General features: G+C 36.6%; 1 protein-coding gene across 1 annotated transcript in view; it reads left to right on the plus strand.

The window, feature by feature from the left end:
* stard9 (StAR-related lipid transfer (START) domain containing 9) overlaps positions 1-27,871 on the plus strand; it is a 51,783-nt gene that overhangs the window by 3,143 nt on the left and 20,769 nt on the right. The window contains exons 2-12 of the mRNA XM_026285923.1: positions 598-667; positions 6,759-6,887; positions 23,900-24,016; positions 24,094-24,126; positions 24,608-24,666; positions 24,796-24,908; positions 26,003-26,145; positions 27,027-27,094; positions 27,270-27,367; positions 27,443-27,643; positions 27,722-27,819. Of these exons, the coding sequence (XP_026141708.1) occupies positions 598-667; positions 6,759-6,887; positions 23,900-24,016; positions 24,094-24,126; positions 24,608-24,666; positions 24,796-24,908; positions 26,003-26,145; positions 27,027-27,094; positions 27,270-27,367; positions 27,443-27,643; positions 27,722-27,819 (1,129 nt within the window). The remainder of the gene's footprint in view (positions 1-597; positions 668-6,758; positions 6,888-23,899; positions 24,017-24,093; positions 24,127-24,607; positions 24,667-24,795; positions 24,909-26,002; positions 26,146-27,026; positions 27,095-27,269; positions 27,368-27,442; positions 27,644-27,721; positions 27,820-27,871) is intronic.

A 27,871-nucleotide genomic window follows, 5' to 3' on the forward strand; every position in this document is an offset into this window, starting at 1 on the left:
CACAGACAAATTTACATGCCTCGGAGGATTTTAGAAAGTTTATAGTTAACCTGGAGTGAACCAAACCATGCAATATGAAAAAAACTAAAAAGTATAATATCAATTTAGAACTGTTATCTTAGGGGAAGAAATTACTTCCATTTTTTTTTCAGAATACATTGAAGAATAGAATGTTTAAACGAATAGAATTATTTTGTAACATTGTAAATGTCTATGTTGTCACTTGATCAGTTTAATCCATCCTTGCTGAATCTGAGTTAAAAAAGGAAAGAAAAGAAAATCATACATTCTCTCAACTTTAAAACACTAGTGTAAAAAACAAAGGCCTGCATATTTCAAATAACTAGGTCATATTTGACACTTTAAATGGCATTTTCCCCTCGAGTCCTGGTTATTTTCTGACTCTGGTAACTTGTTGTTCCACACTCTCACGTTCAGTAATGAATGAGCGTTTAGCCTGTTTTGAGTCACAAACTTTTAACTAGGCACTAGAATTTGTCGGAAAAAAAGAAAATGGTTGTTCTATACAGTAAATGTTTATTTAGTAGTTCTCTGAGCTGTGTCTTGAATATCAGACTGTTTGTTTTTGTTCTGCAGGGAGAGTCTGGATGGAGGACGGTTAGCTGTACAAGTAGAAGACAAAGTGGTGAGGGTCCGAAATGTGAAGGTAGGTCCATTTTTGTTTAAATATTAGTTCATACATAATATTTATGATTATTTGTGAACTATTTAGTGGAATCTTTTAGCTTAGGGTGCCAGAGAGTACCTTTTTTTTTAATTGCACTAGAAATGGTCAGTTGTTGACATTGCTGTAAGAGTTCAAAGAGGAGGCGGTGTCCGGGTTACATGGCTACTTGCAGTATCTCAGTAACAGGAAGTTTATAGTGAAAATGATTCTCTTCCTGCTGGATTACTCACTTGTTTATTTATTCCATGTATGAAAAGCATAAACCTATTTGATTATAGAAGCAACATGCTATTATCGCCTTCCACTTTACACATGAAAACCCCAAACACCTAAACAAGTAGCATACTTACCTTACTCTTTCTAAAATCACTTACCATCAATCACTTTCTAAAAGCACAGAGAGCTTCAAAACCTGATTGGTGGGATGTTCTCTGCTTCTGGACCAAATAGTGTGGTGATGGCTACAGGGACTACAGGCCAAAAATATATATATATAAAAATATATAAGTACTGTCAATCGATTTAAAATAAAGTTAACTAATTAATCGCACATTTCTTATGAAATTCCACCTTAACATTAACATTTTTAAATCTAATTTTGTATTGCAATAATTTCACGTTCAATCTTGTTTGTTTAATGACAATTTTTTTATGACTGAAGGTATCACTGATACCACAATTGCTGATGTCTCTAGGAAATTTTTATTTTTTTCCTAATATTTAACCATTGACTATAGCCATTCAACATTACATTTAAGTTAACTTAAAACAATCTTCACATTAACCCATTATAATAAATGTCATATTTACCAGTGCTCTTTTGCAAGTAGAAAATATACAGAAATTGAATAAAGTTTTTAAACACTGAATTCTAAATTAAATATAGATAAATTCTTAAAGCTACAAAAGTAATTTCTTTTCTCTTTTGTTCTTTGATGAACACACATCACAGCAGCCAGGTTAGGTTATTAGGCTGCTATTACTTCAAGAGCTGCCGCTGCTGCTGCTGAACATGATGAAGCTTGTAGTTTCATTTGCGCTTTTAATATGAAATGATACAGGTTACATACAGGTTTTGTGCGTGCAATTGAATAGCATGTATTTGATGTTGTAGTAAAGATGTTCTGCATCTAAATAAACGCAATTGTTGTCAAGAAAAAGAGACCGGAGCAGCAATTGTGAGTGAGAGTAAATACTTTTACTTTGTTACAAAGGAAAATCTATTTCCAATGACTATATCTGAAATGGCTTTTAATGTAACTGTGTGTCTCAAATGTATAGACACATTCTTACTTCTGAAGCAGGAAATACTCCCTTGCAGTCAGCACTTGATTAATAGATTAATGAAATGGCAGAAGCCACATCTGGTCACCTGCTGTGAGCATGTGAGCAAGATTAAGACTTACTTTCCATCAGTTTCCAAAGTAAGATGGTTTTCAAGGGAATAGATGGGCTGCCATGAAGACAAGTGTGGAAGGAAGACAATAAAAACTGCAGGAAACACATTTTCACATTGTATTAATTGCTCATGCTACACTAAGAGGATAAGTGGTCTATGATCAGATCATAGTTCTTTTTGACATTAGTGTCCTGGGGCAGAGATCGGTCATATTAACTGAGTGATGAATGTCATGAGCCCAGTGTGTCAGTCGACTGAATCCCATTAAGAGTGAAATGAGAATCCAGAGGTCCAAGGAAGTCTGAAAGATGCATTATTATGTCTTTTATCCTTTGTTCACCTAAATGTTGAAATAATCACAATGTTATCAAAGCCATGGCCTAGTTGTTAACACAGATGCTTTGACACATTGTCTGTACTACAGTTTCATGTACAATAGTATGAAAGTTTAGTACTAAAGTAGTGCATGTTTCCCAGATCAGATTGTTTGTTATAAAGTAAAATAAAATCATTAAGATAGTTTAATTGTTCAACCAAAAAATTAACCTTATGTCATTGTAAACCTGTATAATTTTCTTTCTTCTGTAGAACAAAAAAGAAAGTATTTTAAACATTGTCATTAACCAAACAGTTTTAGTGACAAATGGCTTCCATTGAATGGGGAAAAAAATAGCAAAATATCTTTCCATTCAGTGTTATTTTAGTGTTTTTATATATTATTACAGTTATTATTTCTATTTTGAATGAGCATTATTTTTATATATTCAGTTTTGTTTTAAGTTGAGTTTGTGCTTTTGTCATTTTTTTTTATTTATCTTTTAAATATTTTTCTTTAAAAGTTTTACTTATCATTTTAGTGCCCAACATTTCAGATTTTCTCTTAAGTTTAACTTAAGTTTCTTCATCTAATATTCATATTTTAATTTGTCTTAATGCAAATGATTTTCAGTAGTTAACTAAAGCCCCTTTCACACAAGTTGGTTGAGAAGGGTCTGGCTGCAGACTTGCACTTGCACTCTCAGACACTTGTGCTTCCGCTAGTGACGTCACTTGCAGTATTTATTTATTTTTTTCATTTTGTTCTATTTATTGATAACTTTTAGTTTGAATCTCTCAACATTTTACAACCGAAGACGTCACTTGCAGTCAACACAAATCGTGCATGTTATAAAATATAGTACTTATAATAATGTAATCCTGTTTCATATTGTTTCAGGAAACCAGGCCATGTGGAGCCATATTATCAGATCTGGTTTTGTGAATTAGTATTGAGTCTAAATATAACGGTGCTAAGTGCAATGTTGGGGCTCATTAGTAAAGCTGTGGGCCATATTGTGAGGTCATTAAGTCAGCTGCAGGATTGCAATTGTGTGAATAATTACACACCAGAACTGCAAATGTAATGTTATCTGGGTGACAGGTTGGCAATGCCTGGGCATGTTTCTGCATGCTCCTCCAAATGCACATGCTGGGCTGTGAAGATCTGTTTGACTGGACGAATAATGAGCAGAGATATACACAATCTCTGTTTGCTGAGTTCTTGGAAATAACTTGATGCTGACGGGTCGGTGCACGACGTGGTTATGCTCGGATGCTTAAGTCATTTGTCTCCCAGCCTAACTACTTCCTATTAATGCTGCTTTTGAGTCCACTAAAGAGTATCCCAGGCATAAGCTACAGGCACACAGCCTTGCTTCTTGGCATCAGTGTACTGTAACATTATTAGTGGAAAAATTGAGCACATAAAGGGCTGGTCTCCCAGTAACCGAATAAATGAGCTAAATAGATTTTCAATAGAAAATCACTTTTCTCAAAGTCTAATGTAGTTTGTGAAAGCATTTAATGAGAAAGAATCATAACGAAGGGTTATCAGCTGCTACAAGTGTTGTATAGGAAAATCAGTATAATCAGTATAACATTTGGTTGGCCAGATAACTAAGTATGTGAAATGTCTTCAATTATTTCAACAAAGAACATGATATCACTGGCGCCAGTTAGTAGTTGTGTGACGTAATATGATTTATGTTTTAGTGACGTTGTTAACACTACCGCTCATATTTGAGGATTTAATCCAGCCACTAACCCTGAACATGAAACTCCAGAATTTAACTTAAGAATGAGACCTTAGATAGTGTGTTGACAAGAGCTGCACTATTGCTATTTAGCGTCCACATAGCAGCAAGCAACCTTTTAGAAATTCATTAAAAATATGGGTGTGAATCCCAGAGGGATTGTGAACCACATAGTTGGAGAGGAGTGCTTAAGCAAGTTAGCGAGCGCTACCATCTGTGTTGCCAAGTCCGCTGTTGTCATATTTAGGCACTGGAATGCAAATTTACCAGGGGAACCCCGAATGAAAGCGTAAATTTTACACCCCAGAACGAGATTTTTAAAGGGGGACCACCCTCGAAACACTGTTGGGCTAGTTTTAAGTAGGATTTGGGATGGTTTTGTTGTGACAACCTGGCAACCCTAGCATGCACCTATACATAAAACAATAATATAGTGCTCCAATCAGTTTTTAAAACAATGAAAAAAAAAAATTAACACCTATGCAAGCGAATCATGCCCACAGCTAAACTTTAGCTGCTAAACTGTAAACAATACAGTTTGAAAAATATGAATAATACCAAAATATGTCTACTGTAATGTCTGTAGAACGACAGACAAAAGACGCTTCGTGTCTAAACCTTTAATTATAATGGAGAACAGCTGTATCACATGAGCACCAGCCTTTTACTCCCTCCATTAACCTTATTACAACTACATAAACGGCACTTTCACAATGATTATAAAGTCTGTCCATTATATTACATTATTTATTATTAAACAAAGTAATTACAGCTGGAGGACCAATTTGCAACTTATTAGGTCAATTGGCAACATTATTGGGTATAAAAAGAGCCTCTCAGAGTGGCAGTGTCTCTCAGAAGTCAAGATGGGCAGAGGATCACCAATTCCCCCAATGCTGTTGCGAAAAATAGTGGTGCAATATCAGAAAGGAGATTCTCAGAGAAAAATTGCAAAGAGAAAATTGAAATTATCTTCACCTAAAGTGCATAATATCATAATATCATCCAAAGACAATCTCTGTGCGTTAGGATCAAGGCCATACTGGATGCCCATGATCTCCGGGCCCTTAGAGAGCACTGCATCACATACAGGAATGCTACTGTAATAGAAATCACAACATGGGCTCAGGAATACTTCCAGAAAACATTGTCGGTGAACAAAATCCACCACGCCATTCGCCGTTGCCGACTAAAACTATAGGTCAAAAAAGAAGATATCTAAACATGATCCAGAAGCGCAGGCGTTTTCTCTGGGCCAAGCCTCATTTAAAATGGACTGTGAGTCTCTTTCAGGGAAGACCTTGCATTTTCCAACATGATAATGCCAACCACATACTGCATCAATTACAACATCATGGCTGCATAGATGAAGGATCTGGGTACTGAGATGGCCAGCCTACAATCCAGATCTTTCTTCCATAGAAAACATTTGGCGTATCATAAAGAGGATGATGCAACAAAGAAGACCTAAGACAGTTGAGCAACTAGAAGCCTGTATTAGACAAGAATGGGACAACATTCCTATTCCTAAACTTGAGCAACTTGTCTCCTCAGATGTTTGCAAGTTGAATTTAAAATCAACTTATTTTTTCCTTAAAATGATAAATTTTCTCAGTTGAAACATTTGATATGTCATCGGTGTTGTATTCTGAATAAAATGTTGAAATTTGAAACTTCCACATCATTGCATTCTGTTTTATTCACAATTTGTTCAGTGTCAAAGTTGTTCCAACTTTTTTTGGAATCGGGTTTGTATAATAGAGATTCATTATATAGATAAGTCAATAGAACTCGTTATAAACAGTACTGCTGTCTACACTGGATGCAGCAATGCGTGACACTACAAATCCCTGACAGTAAACTGCTGCTGCATTCTATTTATGACGTGACAGAAATTTCAAATGATGCTGGTGCAACATGTTATGCCAATCAGCCATCTGCAAAGGATGATGGCATAGTCTATCATTCCAACCCTACTCCTGAGCTCTATGAGGACCATCTTCACGTGTGTGCATCTTAGACAGCACACAGATGTAGCTAAATGAGTTCTCTTTCGCTGCTGATTTTGTTTTAACAACATACAATCACTTGATTTAAGAACGCAATTCTTATAATCACATACAAATGATAAGATTTCGTGACCATGTAGCACAGCAACTTGATGTGAGCATGTAACTGTGATAGAGACAACAGTCCAAAATCTCTACTGGTTACTGGTAAATCGCCCACCCCTACCTGGGGGAACTCATGATTGAACAAAACATCTGTAAATAAAACAAAACAACAGATTACCAAAATAGTGAAGTAGTCTTCTGATCCCATGTTTATTATTTACATCAACAATCTGACATTAATTTAATTTTGATTTAATTTGAAATCAATGAATAAACAGAAGTTATCACACCACATCCAGTGTGATGGTGGTTGTGATACATGTGGTTCGTTTATAATGTAGTTCATTAAACTATATGCATTATATTAGTCAAGCAAACCACAGAACGGCACTATGGCAAGGAAGATCTTAGGAAGTGTAAGAAAAAAAAATCTAGTTTATTTTGCTAACTGTCTTCCAATTATCTCCATTTTTTTCTCAATGTAGTTGGAGGGGCGTTTAGACGGGCGATCAGATGTCTTGCCTGACTCCAGGGAGAAGTTTATGGAGTTTGGGTTTGATTTCTGCTACTGGTCCGTGGATCCATCGGCTCCCAACTATGCGTCACAAGAGGAGGTGAGCTTCCACTCTCATGCATGTTTACTGTATCTGCACTGATGTTGATGTCACTGATGAGCTTGTGTATCTCCTGTGTCTTGGGTGGAGGCTGTTGCGTGATAATCAGAGCACTGCAGGATGATAGTGTAATCAACACCTTTGACCCACCAGGAAAAAGTCTGAGGAAATATTATCTCTAATCAAAACACTGCTCAGAGCAGAAGATATTTACATCATCTCTGTGAAGAGAGTCTGCCCACCCTACATAGCCTGACATTTAGTTTATTTTAACCTATATGTGGGTGTGCAAAGTTGGCTGGACCATTAAGGTCAGAAACATACTCTTTAAGTGCACACATGTAGTTGAGAAGCATTTCCCTGTATTAAATAAGCTGGCATCACTTCAGTTTACCGGTGTTCATTCAGCTCTTCAGCTTCATCACACGCAGCTTGTGCACAACAGCAATACACAACATTAATAACTATAATTGGGAATGTCATTATAAAGAGAATATTACCGTAATAAAGAAAGTTGTGAATTAATTGGGATTATTTGCCGTGTTTCAGCGCACTCAGAGTGTATCCACGCCATATCTGACTATTCGGGTTGTAGCCCGAGTGCATTGCAATATTGGAAATAGTGTACTTCTGTTTTAAACCGTGAAGGCGAGCCAGTGGATATCATACAAGCAACGTGCAAACTTTGTGCAAGTCAAACTTATGCCTGTGAAATTCTTTCACTGTGATAGTGAAAGTAAAATCTGACAGTGCTTTTGGCATCTGACGACGCATGTTTAGAAAGCCATGTAAAATTAATGTAAGTTCAACTTTTTAAAAACATATCTCGAGACTTTATGGTGGGTTTTTGTTCCCCATCCCACTGCATCTCATGTTCTTGTGGTCTCAGGAGAGAAGCCAAACGCTTTTCTTCACCCGAACTGAAATTATGCATTTGATAACAATTAAGTACAAAATTCAGATTTAGCTGTTTTGACAGCCCTATTAAGCATTTTTTTTTTCTTTGATTAATGTTGAAGTGTTTAATGCCTTTTAACGATGATACTTTTTTGGTAAACAGGGTCTCAAAAATTATGTAAAAATGCGGATTTAGATTTATCGGCCAACATATCGGTTATTGGCTTTCATATTTAAAGAATTATCGATCTGTATCTGCCAAAATTTTCATATCGGTGCATCCCTACTTTAAATGCTGAAGCTCTTGAAAGTCAGGTGGTTTCTGATTGGCTGTCAATGATTTTCATTCATTGGCTAGAAAAAAATTATGAAAATGATTTAAATTATATAATGTGTCTGTGCTGTTATCGTTATAGTTGAAGGGCTTGAATTTCGGTGTGGGATTGCGGGGATAGTGCATAATTCTGCTGATTCCTGCAATTTCCACGCTTGTAATTCAGGAAATTGAAATATTCCCGCAAATATTTCAATGTGAAAGATGCTCGCAAAAGATCACTGATTATACAATTTGCACGTGCTTTTTAGTCTCACAGTTTTAAACATTCAAGTGCTCCATTCAGTACTTGCGGGCTTTGTGACTGTGAGACCCTTTCTGTGAGCCGCCTCACACCCAAAGCATGAACACATAGAGACGCATCTGAGAGCGCACACCTTTGTGCATAAACAGCCAAATATGTATTTGTTTGTGCGATTGCTTGTCATTAATCTATTCTTATTTTATTACTGCTTGTCTTTTTTAGTTAAAATAGATTAAATTCAGAGTTTGAAAGTTTTGTTAAGCATCTTCCTCACAATATAAATATGAATCAACAACATTATAAATTGTAAATCAAATACACTGGGTGATGAAACATTTTGTTTGTATGATTGTAGTTTAAAAATATGTCTAAAAAATACCGTAACTTCCCTCTAGGATTACAAAATTCCACCCCATAAGAGCCACCTAAAGGGGGGATTCCCCTCATTTACCAAAACGAAATTCAGGCCCTTCTCTTTCTGTTGTGAAGTAGAATTGATAGAAATACAACCAATCATAAGATATTTTGTAGATTGGAATATTGAAACAATGAGATTTCACTGATTCAACAATAATTTAAACTAATTGAATACTGCTGGACTGCTGCAAAAACCACAAGTTCTCTCAAACGTCAGACCAACAAGCACGAATCTCATACATTGTACTCACAGTGTACCAAGTTAGGTTAAACAAGTGAACTATAACTTTCCTTTGTCAGTGAATCTTCTCCTCAGTCACGCCCTGGTGTTCCCTTCAGAGTGTCTTTGTCCACACTGTATGAAAGAGTGAGCTGTGATGGCCCATGCACAGAGGATGGCCTTGTCTCCACAACACTTTTCTTTCTCTTCTCTCACTTCCTCTCTTTCAATTTTGCCCAGTCAGAGCTTTACGGCAGAAGCCCAGAGCTTGCATTCCTTGGGCGGCCTGTTGCAAAGTCTGGTCCGAGAGAAAGAAACTGACCTCTTTCTGGAGTCCTGTTGGACGGAGTCCCATCTAAATTCCAGACCGTCTCATCATCATGGGTGCACTGTGATCAACCTCACAGTGTGTCAAATCTTCTGCTTTATGATTTGATGTCCCAAAAAGCACCTTGTGAGCATGATTTTTTAATACAAATAGTGTACTAGCTTGCAGAATTGTTCCGTCATTTAGTTTAAAGTCCACATGAAATAATAATTGACTGCTGGCGTTTATGCATGCTATCAAATCAAGTATGGCATACTTCAAAAGGTGTGTAGCTGTCTACAAAAGTCTTCATGCCAAATTTGAAGTGTACTTTAAGCCGTAGTGTACATTACTAGTCTTGTGATGATCAGTTCATCCATGAAAGTTCATTTACAGGTCTTTATAAACTTACATCAAAATCTGAAACTTCCCTTCTGTATTGATGTTTCTTCTTTGCTGACATCAGTTTGATGCTCTAGACAAACATCCTTGAACCATTTCCCTTAAAAACAAAAAAAAAACAACTACGGCAGTTCCCTCAGAAACATGTCACAAGTGAAGTAAGTCTTTCATTTCACACAGACTCTAATTTTGTAACAACATTAATAGCTGATGCAAAGTTACCACAGTTTTAGTGTAGTACCAATAACTCTAGAAACTGGGATTTTAAATGAAACTTTGGTTTTTGAATGTAAATATTTGCAAGAGTAAGATACCACATTACAGACAGGATAAATGCTTTTCTCTGTTCAGCTCGCTTGCATATATATTTTTAAGTTAAACATAATTAATTTAATATTAAGTTTGAATCGTTTTATCCAATTTAGTTTAATTGGTTTTTAGTGAAAAGTCTTGTGAAGTCGCACATGTTGCTCCTTAATTGGATCTTCCTGTGAACTGCTGTTCTCTGTGACTGCAAGCAACAGAATGAGACTGGAGCCTCTCCTTCCTGTGGGGTCTCTAGAGATGCCTCAGTGGAGGGGAAGCCAGCCGTGCTCCTTCTCTCCAACTTCTCCCCCACTGTTTCCCTTTAGAAGCCAGCTGCCACTCCCTGCTCTTCTCTCTGTGCATGTGGGAATATACTTTCTGGTTTTTTTTTTTGTGACTAAAAGTTTGGTGGTTGTCTTTAGAGGAACATGTCTATCTGTATATGTCCATGTGTGAAGAGAAAGCAGAGGGCTGAGAGCAGGATGGAGAGGCTGATCAGGCCTCGGAGCAGAATAGATAAAGATGGGTAATGGAAACCAGCTGTTGTGAAGGCAAGGTTGAATCACATCCTGAATGCATTACTGGGTATTGGATTAAACAGCATCTAAACCATAGGTAATACTTTAAGTGCACACTTTTATAACAAAAGAACCATTTTTTAAATTATTCTCTTGAGTTATTTCTTTTTAAGGAACTAGTTGAACCAGTGCACCAAATTGGTTGTTGATTGAATGAATATGAGCTTGTTGTTGATTGTAGGAAAGGGGAAGGGTTTATGCAGACTAAATGATTGGAAGGTCCAGCTAAAAAATAAAATAAAATAAATAAAAACATAATTTCTCACAATGAAATCAAGTTAGAAAATATATGTAAAGTGGATTTCTTTTTCGTGCAGATTTTTAAGCAAAATGTAAGTGCACTCTGGTTGTAAAAATAAATAGTTTCAAAGGGATAGTTTTTTTTAATGCAATAAAAATATTTAACGCAAGGAGAGGGCTATAGGGTTGGCCACCCCACTTACGATTGCTGCTTTCATATCTCTTTCTCTTGACAAGAAGTGCATTTATGTAATCACAGAACGTCTTTAGGACCACATCAAACGGGAGACGGTTCAGACATGTGCTTCAAATTCACTTCAGCATCAGGCGCGAGTGCGAAAGCGGTGCTGTGCTTGGAGCGTGTGCCGCCACGTGCTGTAGCCTGCATCATTTCATATCAAAGCATGAAATAAACTATGTGCATGCAATGCTGTGGTCAGTTAAGTCATGAAGATAGCAAAAAGGCGATTAACCCTCTGAGGTCTAAGGGTATCTTTTGGGGCCTGCAGAAGTTTTGTCATGCCCTGATATTTGTGCTTTTTACAGTTTCTTATAAATATCTAAATGGCTAAAGTCTAATCTCACTGTAATCAACACAAACTGGGCTATAATAATATGTGAGCAGCATGTATGTACATGATTGTGTTTTTGATTTTAAAAAATGTTATGCGTGGTTAGTGAAAAACTAAAAATGTTAAATCACTTGAATAAGGCCATAAAACACATACAGTACATTGGTTCCCAGGATTTTTGAGAACTGGAGCTTGTAGCCTAGAATTTTTCTTTCTAAATTATGTGAAAATCATCTTGTTTACTCACTCACAGAAAACAATATATTGATTTAAATTTTTGTTGGTAAAAGTCCAATGCGAGTAGGCATCAACTATCATGAAAATCATTATAATAATAATAATTCCTTACATTTATATAGCGCTTTTCTAGGCACTCAATGCGCTTTACATAGACAAGGGGTATCTCCTCATCCACCACCAGTGTGCAGCATCCACCTGGATGATGCGACGGCAGCCATATTGCGCCAGAACGCCCACCACACACCAGCTTACTGGTGGAGAGGAGACAGAGTGATGAAGCCAATCAGCAGATATGGGGACTGTTAGGAGGCCATGATGGTCAGAGGCCAATGGGTGAATCTGGCCAGGATGCCGAGGTCACACCTCTTCTCTTTTCGAAAGACATCCTGGGATTTTTAATGACCACAGAGAGTCAGGACCTCGGTTTAACGTCTCATCCGAAGGATGGTGCTCGTTGAAAGTATAGCGTCCCCATCGCTACACTGGGGCGCTAGGACCCACACAGATTCTGATTTTCTACAAAAAAATAAATAAAAAACATTTATTATTATTATTATTATTATTATTATTATTATTAATGTTGAAAATTGCTGAGATTATTTTTTCAGGGGATAAATTGAAAGAACAGCATTGTTTGTTACATTTGTTACAGTTAAATTTATTTGTTACATTTATATTATTTACATCAAGCTTTTGAATGGTATAGTATTGTATATTGTTATTGAAACTTCATAATGTTCACTTCATTATACATTTAGTCAGGAATTATAGTTTGGAAAAAGTCTAACTAGTAAAATGTTTACATGTTATGTGAAAACCAGTACAAGTATATGTATATATATGTATATATATATATATATATATATATATATATATATATATATATATATATATATATATATATATATATATATATATATATACCCAGCACTGTCTTCCTCATCTTACACACCCGATTCAAATATTCAGCTCATTAATAGAGATTTTAAGACCTGAAGTGGTCAGAAAAGGTAAAGAGAATTGAGAGAAAATACGATGTGTCTCAGATGCGCGTTATGTTCAGCAGCGGCAGCTCTTAAAGAAATAGCAGCCAAAAAAAAAAACAAATAACCAGCTGCTGTGATGTCTGTTCATCAAAGGTAAAAAGAGAAAATCAATAACTTTTTTAGCTTGAAGGATTCAACTATATTTGATTTCGAATTTAGTGTTTGATAACTTCAATTTCAGTTTTGTAGGCTATATTTTTGCTGAAGGGCACAGGTACATTTGTTATAATGGGTTTATGTGAAGATTGTTTTAACTTAAATTAGAAGTAATTTTTTAAAGTCTAATAGATGTTAAAATTGATAGCTCTCGATCATACTGTAATGTTGAATGGCTAGTCAATGCTTAAATATTAGGTGGAAAAACAATTTAGTACTTGTTTTAGTAGACATCAGTAGTACTGGTATCTGTGATACTGGCCTTTAGTCATAAAAATAGATGCCATTAGACAAATCTTAAAAATATACTGTCTTTATGTTGTTTGTACATCAATTTGAAGGTTTAATGTGAAATTATTGCAATATAAAAGTATTTTTAAAATCTTTTATGTTAGGAGGGACTAATCGAAATTAATTTAAAAAAAAAAAATGGGTGAATAATTAGTACTTTCTTTCAAATCGATTGACAGCAATAATTAAGATATTTTTTATTAAATCCGAGAGCTCTCTGACTCTCTCTGCGTTCTCAACTGAAATGTTTCCAGACCCAGAAACATAGTAAGGACATCGATAAAATATTCCTTACTACTATTTGTGTGCAAAGAAAACCAAAATAAAGACTTTATTCAACAATTATCCTCCCCCAAATCACATCTCTGGACCTCTGCACGTAAACAACATATGCGCGTGATGCTGCTGATGTAGAACACGCATGCACTGCGCCTCATTTACATTCAGACGAAAGCAATGATACTCTTGAAAATGGTGGAGTACGTCATTTGGAAGAGTAGAATTTTGAATAAAGTCATTACTTTTGTTTTCTGTGTCCACAAAAAGTATTCTCGTAGCTTCATCAGATTATGGTTGAACCACTGATGTCACATAGACTATTTTATCGATGTCCTTACTGCCTTTCTGGGCCTGGAAACATTTCAGTTGTATTCCTACCTATGGAGGGTCAGAGATCTTTCAGATTTAATCAAAAAATATCTTAATTTGTGTTCCAAAGATGAACAAAGGTCTTACAGATTTGGAACGACATGAGTGAGAGTAATTAATGACAGAATTTTCATTCTTGAATTGCTTGTGTTTCTTTTTAACCATTTGTGAAATTAACTTGCATTTTCTGATGTTTCAAAGCCATTTTTTTTACAATTATAAAAAAAATCCATGTCTAGGCATTCACATAATTTTTTACTATTTCAAAAGTTATTATTTGCAGAGCTTCATATTAAAAGCACACGCATTTTTTTCATGAAATGTGCCCCTTAAATCTCTTCTGTTTCAGTTTGAGTTGATTTGATTTTCTCAGGTTTTCACAGCTTGACAGTTTTTGAGTGAGTTGAGATATGACATTAAACAAAAGATGAGTGTAAAGTAGAGGAAGGTGAAGGGCACTGGGGTCTCTTTCAGCTGCAGCTCCTCTCTTGCCAGCAGCACAGCTGCTTCAGTAAATAATTTTTCACCGACAGATTGTGCTGAGAGGATGTCATCGGTCCAGAGCTGGAGCACAATGCTGGTTTTCTTTTCCAAGTGAAGTCAGCTTTGTGTTTTTACCCTCCTTCTTTCTCTTTATCACTCACTCACTCTCTCTCTCTCTCCCCCCTCCCTCTTTTTCTTTTGGATACAGTGCATGACTTCATTATGCTCTTGGTATTTCAGGGTTTCTGTGTCAGTGGCGTGAAGAAAATCCCCACAAACATCTTTACACACAGACTGACCATGTAAAATCCATTTTTTCAATGACGCAGAAATGAACATGTGTCTTTTGAACTTTATATTCATCAAAGACTCCTGAAAGGATAAATGTTAATAAGTTAATAACTTTTTTAAAAGTTCCTTGAGCATATACAGATTTGAGCACCAAATCTGCATATTAGAATGAGTTCTGATGGATCACGTGACACTGAGCTTTTTTTTTTTTTTTTTTTTATGTACAGATTCCAAAGTTTTTAGTATATGTACTTCTTCATTACTATGGTGTGGACTTTAAATTCTGCTGCAGGATTTAAGTCATTTGCCCTAAAAAGACCAGCTGCGATACGGGCCGCTTTCATTAGACTGGGAAGAGGAGATTGGGGGGAAAACTCCACTGGATTTGTGTCCTTTTTTATCCTGTAGTTTAGCCTCCTATTGGCTCATTGGCAAATTGCAGCAACAGTTTTGGAATTCCTGCTGAAACTCCAGTCCAGTCTCTCACTCACTCTCTTTCTTTAGCTCATTTGTTTTCTGTAGGCCGTCTCTATGTAGCCCTCAGAATCCCCTGACCTCTTTCCCTCCCCTTGCAAATTTGACCCACATAATGTCTGTGAAAGTATGACAAACGAGAAGCGAGCTGAACCCCTGCCAATCAGCTCTGTGTCATTCTCTCTCTCCCACAGTCCACCCCACCAGACCTTTAACCCAGCTTTCCCTACAGTCGCTTACAGCTATAAAAGGGAATCTCAAAATCATACACTCTAAAAACGGCTGGGTTATTTTTTAACCCAAAATGCTGGGTTGAGTCTGTTGGGTCATTTTGTTGGGTTATTTTATTTCTTTTTAAACACTTTTGGGTAGTTTCAATTTACCACGTGTTGGGTTAAACCTGCTGGGTTGCATCGCTGGGTTGTTTAACGCGCCTTGAAGATGTTTAAATCGCTCCCCAACTGTCATTTTGGAAGAACAACGGGGCAAAGCCACGGCTTTCAACTGTTTTAAGGTAAGTTTTTAAATGTTTTCATTAATAATTATTTTAAATTGGCAGAATTATAACTTTTTTTGCATCAACAATACTGTTAAACGTCTACAGGCCAACATTATTTACGTTAAATGATGAACTGTTTAACGTACCTCAAACGGCCAACCTACGTTAAGTTACGTGACTCGCATAATCGTGAGACGACAGATTAATAGTTTTATTAAGTTTCAGACAGTGACGGATGGCTGAAATATGCGAATACCTGTGAAAATAGAGGAAAAAGTCGTTTCTGACACTGAAAAGCGAATTTAACATTTAAGTGAGTCAAATGAGTTCAAAAAGTGAATACGATTCTGCTCTAATGTAAATGCCTACAGTTGTCCATATCGACATGTAAATCATAGAAATTACGTACAATATAGTCGGACTGCAGGTCTAAAAGAACCGACGATCCAGTTCAAATAAACCGGTTCAGTAAATTCTCGAACAAATTTCCCGGAAAAGAATCGACGTCTCAGGGCATTTCAAAGTGGCGCACGCACAGCGATTGACTTAGGCAGCGTTAGTGAGGTGTTTTGATGCTTTTGTGGTTTATAAAGTCTTTTTACATACAAATTATAATTCAAAATGTGTTTTTTCCTGTCAGAAAAGCACATGGATACATTTGTGAGAGAATAACTCGTCGAGTGCAGTCTTATTGATGCGTCTAACGGTAAGTTCGTGTTTATTATACATTTTACATAAATGCTTGTACATTGCTTGTCTGTTATAATCAAACGTTAACCCTCACGTAAATTAAACGCACATATATGAACTTTGTGTTCAGAATGTACCTAATTTAGCAGCGTAAACATCATATAACAGTTTTCCAGCTCCTGTTTTTGACTTGTCCTTATCACTTTGGTACATCTATAAGTGTTTATATATGGACTGTTTTAAAGCTGCAGAGTAACCCAGTACCTGCGTGACTTGTCATAGAAATGTCTGTGTGCGCGCATGCAGTGTGATCTCCTTTATCTGTGCCAGTGACTGTGTGTGTTTGATATAGCCATCATATTAACATAAAACTGTGATTTATAATAACTGGAACATCCCATTGATTAGACAGTTTGAAAGCACACCTTTCAGCCAATGACTATATCATATTCTGCTTAGATATAACAATTTGTATATATATTTTTTTTTACTTTATTTTAAAGGTTGGAACAAACATGGAATTCCTTAACCGAGCAGAGTCCACAAAACCCCATCCAATTGTCATGACGATTTAAAAATGCCAGCAGATCTCTCAGGAATTGATCATAATCAATGGACAGGTAAGGATATTCTGGACTATTTTCCAAATAAATTGCAAATTGTATATTTAATTGCATTTTTCCACATGTGGACGCATACATTGTGACATAGTCCAAACGCAATTGAAAAGCATTTGAATTACAGATGCTTTACACAGAAAGCTGTCAATTTGTGTCAAGCGTGGGACTATACTATGGGGCATGTTTTTTATTGGGATATATTCTGTAGTTTTTACCCCAAATCTCTCACTGTTTGCACTCTGATGCACGTCAGCAAAACAACATTGCCGTTCTACTCTTATTTACCTATTTGCATCTTACCCTATATTTTATACCTCAGGTGAAAAGCATTTGGTTAATAGTGAATATTGAACAATAGTACCATGTGGCTCTAACTGTTAGCAGGGGATAGTAGTTGCATTTGGGGTAAAAATGACAGAATTATTTATTGTGTGAGGTGCCAAGAATATAGGGAGATCCGGGTTGCACTGTCTGTTCTTTAACACGCATCTCTTGGAGCGCCAGATGCCTTTAGTAGTGCCTTAACCTCCATTGTTTAAAGCATTTGGCACAATTGTCTTTTAGTGACATCACCTCCCAATACAAACACTCTCCATAGTATGGTCCCACCTCTGGGAAAAATTGACAGTTTTCCATGTGAGGCTAAAGTAAATTGCTAAAGTAATTGTGATTCCCTTTGAGTTTTGGCAGGTAACGTGCAACACAGTGAAAAAACAGACATGGTAATTAGTAACACCTCATGTACTTGTTCTTATGTTGCATCTATGCTAACATTAGTCTGTTTCTCTCTTATTCCGAGGTCACCGTAGCCACCAGATCCAGTCTGTATCCAGATCAGAGGGTCACTGCAGTCACCCGGATCCAGTACATATCCAGACCAGATGGTGGATCAGCACCTAGAAAGGACCTCTACTGCCCTGAAAGACAGCGGAGACCAGGACAACTAGAGCCCAGATACAGATCCCCTGTAAAGACCTTGTCTCAGACAACCACCGGGACAAGACCGCAGGAAACAGATGATTCTTCTGCACAATCTGACTTTGCTGCAGTCTGGAATTGAACTACTGGTTTCGTCTGGTCAGAGGAGAACTGGCCCCCCAACTGAGCCTGGTTTCTCCCAAGGTTTTTTTCTCCATTCTGCACAGATGGAGTTTTGATTCCTTGGTTTTCCTTAGTTGGGGACAATTAATATCAAGCCATATCATCGACTTGATCGCACAGAGGGACGATACATCACTGAATCAGTGATGAACTGACTTTAACTGAAAACTGAGTGTTTACTGTTGTCCCTTTGCATTATTACACACTATTTTCCTATTTAATACTGTAAAGCTGCTATGATGCAGTATTTGATCAATATGAGAGGCTTATTAGTTATAATAAATGGAAAATACAGCTGCAAACGGACTTTGCTTTTCCATTTGAAATTTGGCAGTCACTGTGCATTCATGAAAACTGAAAAGGTAATTTTTGTTCGTTGTTTCTGAAAGTGTTTTTGTTCAAGATTTGCAATTGTGTTTGGATTTTGTCACATGTGGAAAACGCAATTGAAAACATAATTTGCTATTCCTTTTGAAAATTGTCCTTCCGTTGACAGGCTCTAAAGCAGAGTACACTGCTCTCAGGTGTACAGTAGATCTTTGAATTTTCATTTTTGGGTGAACTATATGTTGAACTACCCTAAGCAGTGCACATCTACCTACATAGGAGTCTTTATATACTTGATATAAATTTAAGGACATCTTTAAATGATTTTACATTTAAATTTAAAGAATGTTAATAGTCAATGTCATTTCACTGTGTATTTAAATAGCTAAACATGTCAAAATGTAATAGTTAAAACAGCTAGACAGGTCATTTAGAAACAATTTTCTTATTTATTGCAACTGTAATTCTGTGATTTATATTTTATTTTTTTTGCATTTGCCGGAAAAAAAGGGAAAATTCCATGTTGTTTGTCATTGGTACACATTTTTGAATATCAGATGGCATTAAAAATATTTTTTAATAGTCTAAATAACCTGTATTCTTCATTATTTATTAATCCATGATTGCTTTAAGCAAAAGTGAAATTATGAGAATAACCCAGCAAGAATAACCCAGAATCATAAAAATGCAAACCCACAAATGGTAAAAATGACTCTTAACTTGGGTTTTCTAAATAACCCAGCATGCTGGGTTAAAATGTGTAAACCAGCATGCTGGGTTACTTTAACCCAGCACGTGTTCTGTCCAATATTTACCCAGTGCTGGGTTGCCAATTGGGTTATTTTTAACCCAGCCATTTTTAGAGTGTAACATAACTATCACAAAGTCTAGTTTGTATTTATGCTAGGATTAGTATTAGTTTGTGTATTTATTAGCAGGTTTGAAGGTCACATACATTATTTGGATCTTCTACTTTGTTCGCAACAATAGCACGGATTCAGTGAGATTGTATACTCATAAATGAACATTCTGGCATCATTTACTCATTATTTAGACTTATGTTGTTCCAAACCTGAATATTATTTTTTTTCATGGATCAAAAGGACATAGTCGGCACAATGTCCAAGCTGCTCTTTTACCATAAAATTATAATTTGTAGTTGTCATCAACATCCACTTTCATTGTGTACATTTTGGAATCAGGTTTTGTGTTTTGTATTGTTTTGTTTGCATTGAAAATTGTGATATTTATTTCTTGTATCACTATCATAAAAAAATTGGCGATGGTTATTATTATTTTTTTGAAAATGCCTCTTACCAAGACTGCATTTATTTGATCAAAAATACACTAAAACAGTAATATAGTGACATATTACTTTTAAAAGTAAACCTTTTGTATTTTAATATATTTTTATATTTTAAAGTATAATTTATTACTGCGATGCAAAGCTGTGATTTCTTTTAAACGGTATGGCATAATTGGTGCTGTCACCTTTTGTATAACGTTTTTTAATACTGACTTTTTGATTCAATTTTTTTTATTGATTTTTGTGATACTCTTCGAGTTCCTGCAATATAAACCATGTGTTTCTGTATTTTTGTCCCTGTACTGTATATGCAAGAGAACTGACGTATTGGTCTTTGGTCTGGGACGGCCTTTGCCTTGGATGGGCTTCAGTTGGCACTCCCCATGAGATCTCACAAGAAACAAGGGAGTTTTTCAGAGGTGGCTATTAAGAAAGCCACATTAAAGAGCCTCTCCCCACTGTAGCGCTCCACACACTGATTACAGGTCTTAAGATTTTAAAGTGGATGTATTACGCACTAAAAGTTTATTAATGGAGTTTCTCTCCTTCTTTCATATCCATCCCTCTTTTCTGCTTGAATAATTCATCTTGAAGCACCCTCTCTTTCACTACGTCTTTGACTAAAGCATTTAAACCCTTTAAACGAGAAGCCAAGACTATACCCACGATAGTGTTGTTTGTTATTGAAAGACGTCATCTCCCTTAATTTAGACCGCCTGACTCTTCCTTTCCACTGCCCCACTTTTGGGTTTGCTCCTCCCTAATCGAGCATCTCCTCATAGGGGTCTTTGGGATCATGTTGCCCGAAGCACTAACCTTCTGGACAACTTCCTGTCCAGAATCAACTCTATATTCAGCTTTCCTCATGCATTGTGACCAAAAATCCTGTTGTTTTTGTTTGTGGTATGAGGAGGGAAAAGGAGGAAAGCAAACATCAGATGCTTTTGTCCAAGGTTTCCTTTGGCTGTACACATGCACACATTCATAACTGCATGCACAAACATATAATCATAGAGGGGATTTAATTAAATTATTATTGTCATTATTATGAGGTTCTATTGAGTGGTTTCTGTAAAAACAACAATGTGAATGTGGCGTGTGGCAACTAAAGTGGAAAGAGACTTTTTTTAAAGGTGACATTATGAAAATCTGACTTTTTCTCAATTTAAGTGCTATAATGAGTTCCCGGTGCTTCCACCCAGGCAACATGGAAAACAACAACCCAACCCTTGGCAAGCCTTTCTCTGAAAACCTGTGAAATAAGTGTGTCAGATTTAGCTCCCCCCGTGACTTAAAAAGTGGATATTACTATAATTTTACTGACCATTAATCTGCTCGTTTCCATCCACGTCACCACCATTGTGTTTCGTAAGGGACAACAGCGTACCAGTTCTAACGTCATGGCAAAAGTTCAAGCAAAGATTGCTAACTGTTCTGTCTTCGGCTGCACAGGTGAGCACAGAACATTATACAAAGTCCCAGCCTCAAAGAGAGCAGTGGATTTATTGATTAATTTACTGTTTATTACACTGCTGCCACGCAGATCTAATAGAAACATGGAATTTCTTTCCCAGCTGTTTACCGTCACAGACATAACTATGGAAGCCTGTTTTTCCGCCACTGAAAAAAAAAAAAAAAATAGGTAATTGAGTTCATATCTCGCAATTCTGATGTTTTTCTCAAAAAAGTCAGAATTGTGAGAGATAACCTTTTTTTCTCCAAATTGCAAGTTTATATCTCGCAATTTTTACTTCATAACTCTCAATTTTTTTTTTGTTTTTTTTACTGTCAATTCTGACCTAATAGCTCACAATTACAAAATTCTGAGATATAACGTAAGAATTGTGAGATAAAAAAGTAGCAATTACCATGTTTTTTTTTGTGTGTTGGAAACGGACTTCCATTATAACTAACTGTTTTTGTGTGTGTTTTTAACTTTAAGCACAATAAGACATTAAAGAGTTTAGTACTCACAGCTGATTTCTGTGCGTGTGCTTCCTTCCGTATATCATTACCTTCTCTGAAAACTCCTACTTTTTTGATGCTGCTTCTAATTTTTTTTTTTATTGTTTGCAAAAGTGAACAAATTTTGATTTAAGTGAAGTTAGACAAATTAATTGTTGTGTGCCAGTTCACTAATACCCACCCCTAAGCAAATTTCTGTTTAAGAAGTTGTTAGCTCAGACAAGAGTCCAGTGGTGACAAGGAGAGCAAATTAAAAGAACGTGCTGTGACAGTGGGAAAAAAAAGCATCTTACATGAGCAGAGTTCAGTGGAGAGTGAGTTAAGATGGACTCCTCTAACAAGCTCCCTCACTGATTCTTTCAAGCTGAAGAAGCTCAGGCTAATTAGAGTGAGACAGACAGAAGTGGCTGCTAGATGCTGATCCGCTCTCCCTGCAGACAGCATCCCAATTAGCCTCTATTCACACCCTACACCGAGACCGCAACGGCCCCAGGACTCTTCTCATCTCAGCCAAATACATACCTGGGTTACAATACCCTGAGAGAGTCTCTTGTTTTGCTGACTCACTGGGTTTTCAATGGACGTGAAGGTCAAATTACTTTCACTCTCCCACACCTGTAGTACACAATAAGACTGTGTTTTATGCATTTAGTGTTTGTAATGCTTTTGAAAGTTCATGAAGATAGACAAAGGTGTGTAAAAAACAATCGTTTGGCAGTTGAGCATTAACCTGTTTTTCCCTTAAGAGCTGGCACGAGGGCAAGGCTGTTTAAAGAATACATTACAGTGCCATTTTTCTGGCCAATCTTATAGATTTTGATTTGTTTCTCATGTGTTAGCTGTTAAACATTATCACAATGTGTACATGCTTTCTCTCTGAGATCTACAATGGTTCTTTTATTACCCATCTACACAGTTAACACTACTTTAATAGGGGTTGTTTTCTTACCGTACATGTCCATGGTGTCAGACAGTTTAACAGGCACATAGTTCACCCCAAAAACCTTTATGTTGCTCCAAACTTGTATGATTTTCTGTGGAACGTAAATGGAGGAATTTAAATAATGTAAAGTTACAATGAATGGCAAATGGACCTTTAAATCTTTTATAAATAAAATTACCATAAGAGTGTCCACATGTTACATGTGTAATTCATAATAATCCTCCCTTCCTGTGGCCTGTTAACTGTACCAAGGAAAACACCAGTCAGATTTGTGAATTAATCATTCAGACCAGTTTTGTGAAATTAATAAACCGATTAAGTGAAAAGATTAGTCTAAGTAAAATCTGTTACATATTGTGATTAATGATGACCTAATATTAGTTTTTGAACTATTCAATTTCCTTTAAATTTCAATTTAATTTTAAACTGTTCCCCAGCCCTATTATGAACAGTAGTTATACTGAAGCTTGTCTCTGTAAAATAGTGATGCATCAACATTTTTTACTGAAACCCAAATTAAAGTTTTCATTTAGCCCCAAAAAAGAAACTGATAATAAAGCTTCTGCTTGCTTTTTAGTGTGTTGTGTTCTCAAGTGATAAATGAAACCAGTCGTAATCATATTATTTGACAATAAACCACTTTTCGATATTTCAGCCGAACAAATTTTACATATTGCTACTCTAGCGTCATTTTTGGTCACAATGAAGTGTGTCCACACTGCGTGCATAAAAGAGACGCTGACACAGTCAAAATGCAATATTGGAAAAGCTAATTAAACGTTACTGTTTCGGTCAGTGGTTTCGGCCCACCAAAACTATTTTGGCCAAAAGTTTTTATTTTTTTATTTGCTGTTTTAGCCGAATATTTTTGGTTGCTGCCATTTTGATGCATCACTACTCTTTAGAGTAGTGCTGATTGAGAACTTTGCTCTGACCAGACATGTGCCAAGATGAAGCGTAATATAAAACAAATGCCAGCGTAGTGGAACATTCTTTCAAAGCGATTTCGTTAAGACACAGGGGTTGTATAATTCTGAAGAAAAGTAGACTGAAGGAAGAGAAAGAGGAAAATAATGCAGTACACAGTGGGGATGGTGAGAGAGCAGTAGGTCTCTGTGTTTTCATTTCTCCTCACCTTACAGTGAGAACGGAAGAAGTTTGATCTCCACACACTCTGAGAATCTCAGGCAAACAGACGCAGCACATTCTCTTTGCTCGAAACCTGCACAAACATAACTTTCAGAGAACTGGCTCGCTCTCTTTCTCTCGAATAAACACAGATCAACAATCACATTCTGTCAACAAACCCATAGAACAAGAATTTCACCTGTGTGTCAGAACATTAGACTTATTCATAGAGATTACAATAAAAAAAAAATGCTTTTCTTTTAAAAATTTGCTTTCTCTTCCTGTAGGTGTTTCAAGACCTTGGTGTGTGTGTCCTGTCTGGAGCTTCAGAGGGGTATAATGTGTGTCTGTTTGCGTATGGACAGACGGGCTCAGGGAAAACTTACACCATGATGGGCACTCCAGTAAGTAAATACTTGTATGAGATAAAGACAATGGTGAAGCATTATTTCAACCTAATGTCTCCTCTTAATCTGTGCAGGACTCCATTGGACTGACACCAAGGATCTGTCAAGTAAGTTACTGGCATTTAAGGGATAGTTCACCCAAAAATTAAATTTCTGTCATCATTAGGTTAATGGAAAATTTGAAATGGGTTTTGTTAATTAATTAGAAACGGGTTTTGATTAATACCATTTAATTGAACCATTAAAACACGTTTTAAAATAATTAAAATAGGCAAAAAAAGGAATTCAAATGGAAAAAATGGAATTTGGGGAAAAATCTAGTGAATTTTATAGGGCCCTAGATTACACTGCTGGATTCATATGGATTACTTTTATGATGTCTTTCGAGCTTTTTGAAGCATACATTTTTTGGTTGCATGGACTTTTAATGGAGGAACAGAAATCTTTCAGGTTTCATCAAATATGACTTCATTTGTGCTTTCAAGAGTGAAAATTGTATGGTTTTGGAATGACATGAGGGCGAGTAAATGATTTGAGTGAATGATAATGGGGTTACCTAATAAGCCTATTTTGTACCCTTTGTTAAAGGGTCTTTTTAGGTCTGGAGTCGAGTCTGCAGATGGACAGAGCTGTAGAGTTGAAATAAGGTGAGAAGGAAACCCTCTGTTTCTTTTTCTTTGACTCTTTCGCAACAGTATCAGCAAGCCAATCCTGAGAATGAAGCAAGAAGTATGCTTGTAAGCAAAAGCATATCACAACCTCATTTTCCCTCTCAGTTTTTTAGAGATCTATAATGAGCGTGTGCGTGATCTGCTGAGAGGGGCGGAGCAGAAGAAGCCAGCACCCCTGAGGGTTCGAGAACACCCAGAGAAGGGGCCTTATGTGCAGGGTGAGTGGTCACAAAAGCAAATGTAAAATACCCTTCATGCTGATTTGTTGTAGAAAGAATTGTGGTGAAGCCAAATTACCTTGTGTAACCAGTACTAATGAAAACATGAGGAAAGCGCTCACTGTGTTATAATGTTTGATGAATGTTAGGGTATTTTTATTAAAGGGATATTTGTGTACATAAGTTACTCATTCTTGAGTGTTTGCATTTGTTACTCAATTCCCACCGCAGCGTGGTCGCTGGAGCCACGCCCACCTGCAGCAACGTCACTCAAGTGGCCACGCCCTTCATTATGCAGAACTTTAAGGCTTAATATAATTTAAACGGATGAGTTATAATAAAATTCGAATTGTCACGAAGGGCAAAATGAACTACATATACCAAAATAATTTTTTGTACCAGGCTGTAAAGATGTTTGTTCTGCTGTAAAGCTGGGCAGTTTAACATGGGGAGTCTATGGGATATACTCCCTTTTGGAGCCAGCCTCAAGCGGCCAGTCGATGAATTGCAGTTTTAGTCACTTCCTTGATGGATTCAGGAGAGAGAGTGAGAGGTTGCCGCTTGTCTCTCTCTTTCTCCTTTTTCTTGTCCAACATCCAGTGATTGTGTGTATAAGGAAAAAAGCCCAGTGCAGCAAAGGAAGTGACCTCACTTCCATGTGGCTGCTAGAAGCTCAGGGGCATTGTGTATTGACCAAGATGTGTTTCTCACACATGTAAACACAGTGACCTCAAAATTATTTGCACACTTGAGGCACTTACAATATATGAATTTTCTTAGCACTGAATACCAAAATATATATATATTTTTTTATTTGTAACTATTCTGTTAATTCCTGACAGATTAACAACCAGCTGGACAACAAAACTTGTCCAAGTGCTAAAATACGTTGTATTTTAAAACCAAACAACTAAATGTACAGAAATAAGCACACAGCAACTGTGAATAAACTCAGGCCCAATTACACTCTAGAAGATCAATTAATAAAAGTTTTAGCACCCCAGGCCGCTTTACATAATGAAAGATGATCTTCCTCATTTTGTTCCATTTCTATCATGGAAAGGATGATGATGCTTTTATGCTGTTTATTTTAGGTCTCTCTCAGCATGTAGTGACTGACTACAAACAAGCAGTGGATCTGCTTGAGGAGGGCATCGCTAACCGCATCACAGCCGCTACACATGTCCATGACGCGAGCAGTCGATCTCATGCCATCTTTACCATTCAGTACACACAGGTTTGAATCTCATTCATTACATTTACATTTATGCATTTAGCAGACTGCAACTGAATATCTCTCATCAGTCTTTTTTAAATCCCAAACTGCATTAGACTACTTTAGTTGTGTAACTAAATGGCTTCTAGTCACACTAGATATTTCACACATATTTCACTCTAGATTAGATATTTTGCTTTATTATCCATGTGCCAAAAATGTAATGAAATCACCTTTACAATACTGTTTTTGTACAGTTTGGGTTCAGTAGGATAAAACTTTTTTTTTTTTTTATAGAAATTAGTACTTTTATTTAGCAAAGATGGATTCAGTTGATCAAAAGTAACATTGAACACTTTGTATGTTATAAAAGATTTCAATTTTTAATAAATGCTGTTCTTTTGAAACTTTTATTCATGCAAAACAAAACTTTTTTTTTTACCTCGATAATAATAATAATAAAAAAATATTTTTAGGCACTAAATCAGCATATCCATCACAGGAATAAATGACATTTTAAAATGTATTAAAATGGAAACCAGTTATCTTAAATTTTTATAATATTACACAATATTACTGTTGGTAACACTTTATTTTAAGGTCCAATTATTGCCATTAACTATGTCTTCATTCCTCAGTAATCTCAAAATTTGCTGCTTATTAATAGTTAGTAAGGTAGTTGTTAATTTAGGTATTGTGCAGCCAATAAGTTAATAATAGGCATGCTAATAAGCAACTAGTTAATAGTGAGAATTGGTCCCTATACAAAAGTGTTACCTCGCTGTTTTTACTGTAATTTTGATCAAATAAATGCTCTTGATAAGCATAAGATGCTTCTTTCCAAAACATAAAAAATTATCTTACTGACCACAAAACTTTTGAATGCTAATCTTCTTTTATAGGCTATTCTAGAAAATAACCTTCCCTCGGAAATAGTGAGCAAGATCAACTTGGTGGACCTGGCTGGCAGGTTAGTGTTTTAGTTTAAACTTAACCCAAAGTCTCCTAGTTTAAAATCCAGAAAGCTGCATTCACTGACATGAAACAATTATATGTGGCCAGGTTGCCCTCTAGTGGCTGATCACATAATGGTGAACAGTAAAGTGCTAACTTGACTTGAAATATGACTCTTTGTGCTGTGTCAGTGAACGAGCCGACCCTCAATACTGCAGAGACAGAATAACAGAAGGTGCCAACATCAACAAATCTCTTGTCACCCTTGGCATCGTCATCTCTGCTCTTGGTAGGCTCTGGTCTTCTTTATTCTTACTATGCCCTCTCATCTTCCTTGCCATGACTTTGCACTTTGTTTTTCTAGCCCAGAACTCTCAGATGTTCAGCAGCAGTCAGAGCATTAACAGTGTGCTCAGTGAGGGTGAAGGGAGCACTGTGGGTAGTCAGTCCAGCTCTCTGTCGGGCAGCGGGCGCAGGCAGTGCTTCATTCCCTACAGGGATTCTGTCCTCACATGGCTCCTCAAAGACAGTCTGGGCGGCAACTCTAAAACCATCATGATTGCAAGTAAGCCGGTCAGATTCGAGATTTGCTGCATCAGTTTCAGTGCTAGTGGAACTGATTCTGAGATTCATTTTCCTCCAGCTGTCTCACCATCCAGCAGCAGCTACAATGAGACTCTGAGCACCCTCCGCTATGCAGCTCACGCCAGGAACATCGTCAACAAGCCAAGAGTCAATGAGGTGTGTTCAGATGTCTCCAAATGTCTGTACCACCATCAGACAGAAAATGATG

This window comes from Carassius auratus, chromosome 17 (assembly GCF_003368295.1).
Source record: "Carassius auratus strain Wakin chromosome 17, ASM336829v1, whole genome shotgun sequence".
NCBI classification, from domain to species: domain Eukaryota; kingdom Metazoa; phylum Chordata; class Actinopteri; order Cypriniformes; family Cyprinidae; genus Carassius; species Carassius auratus.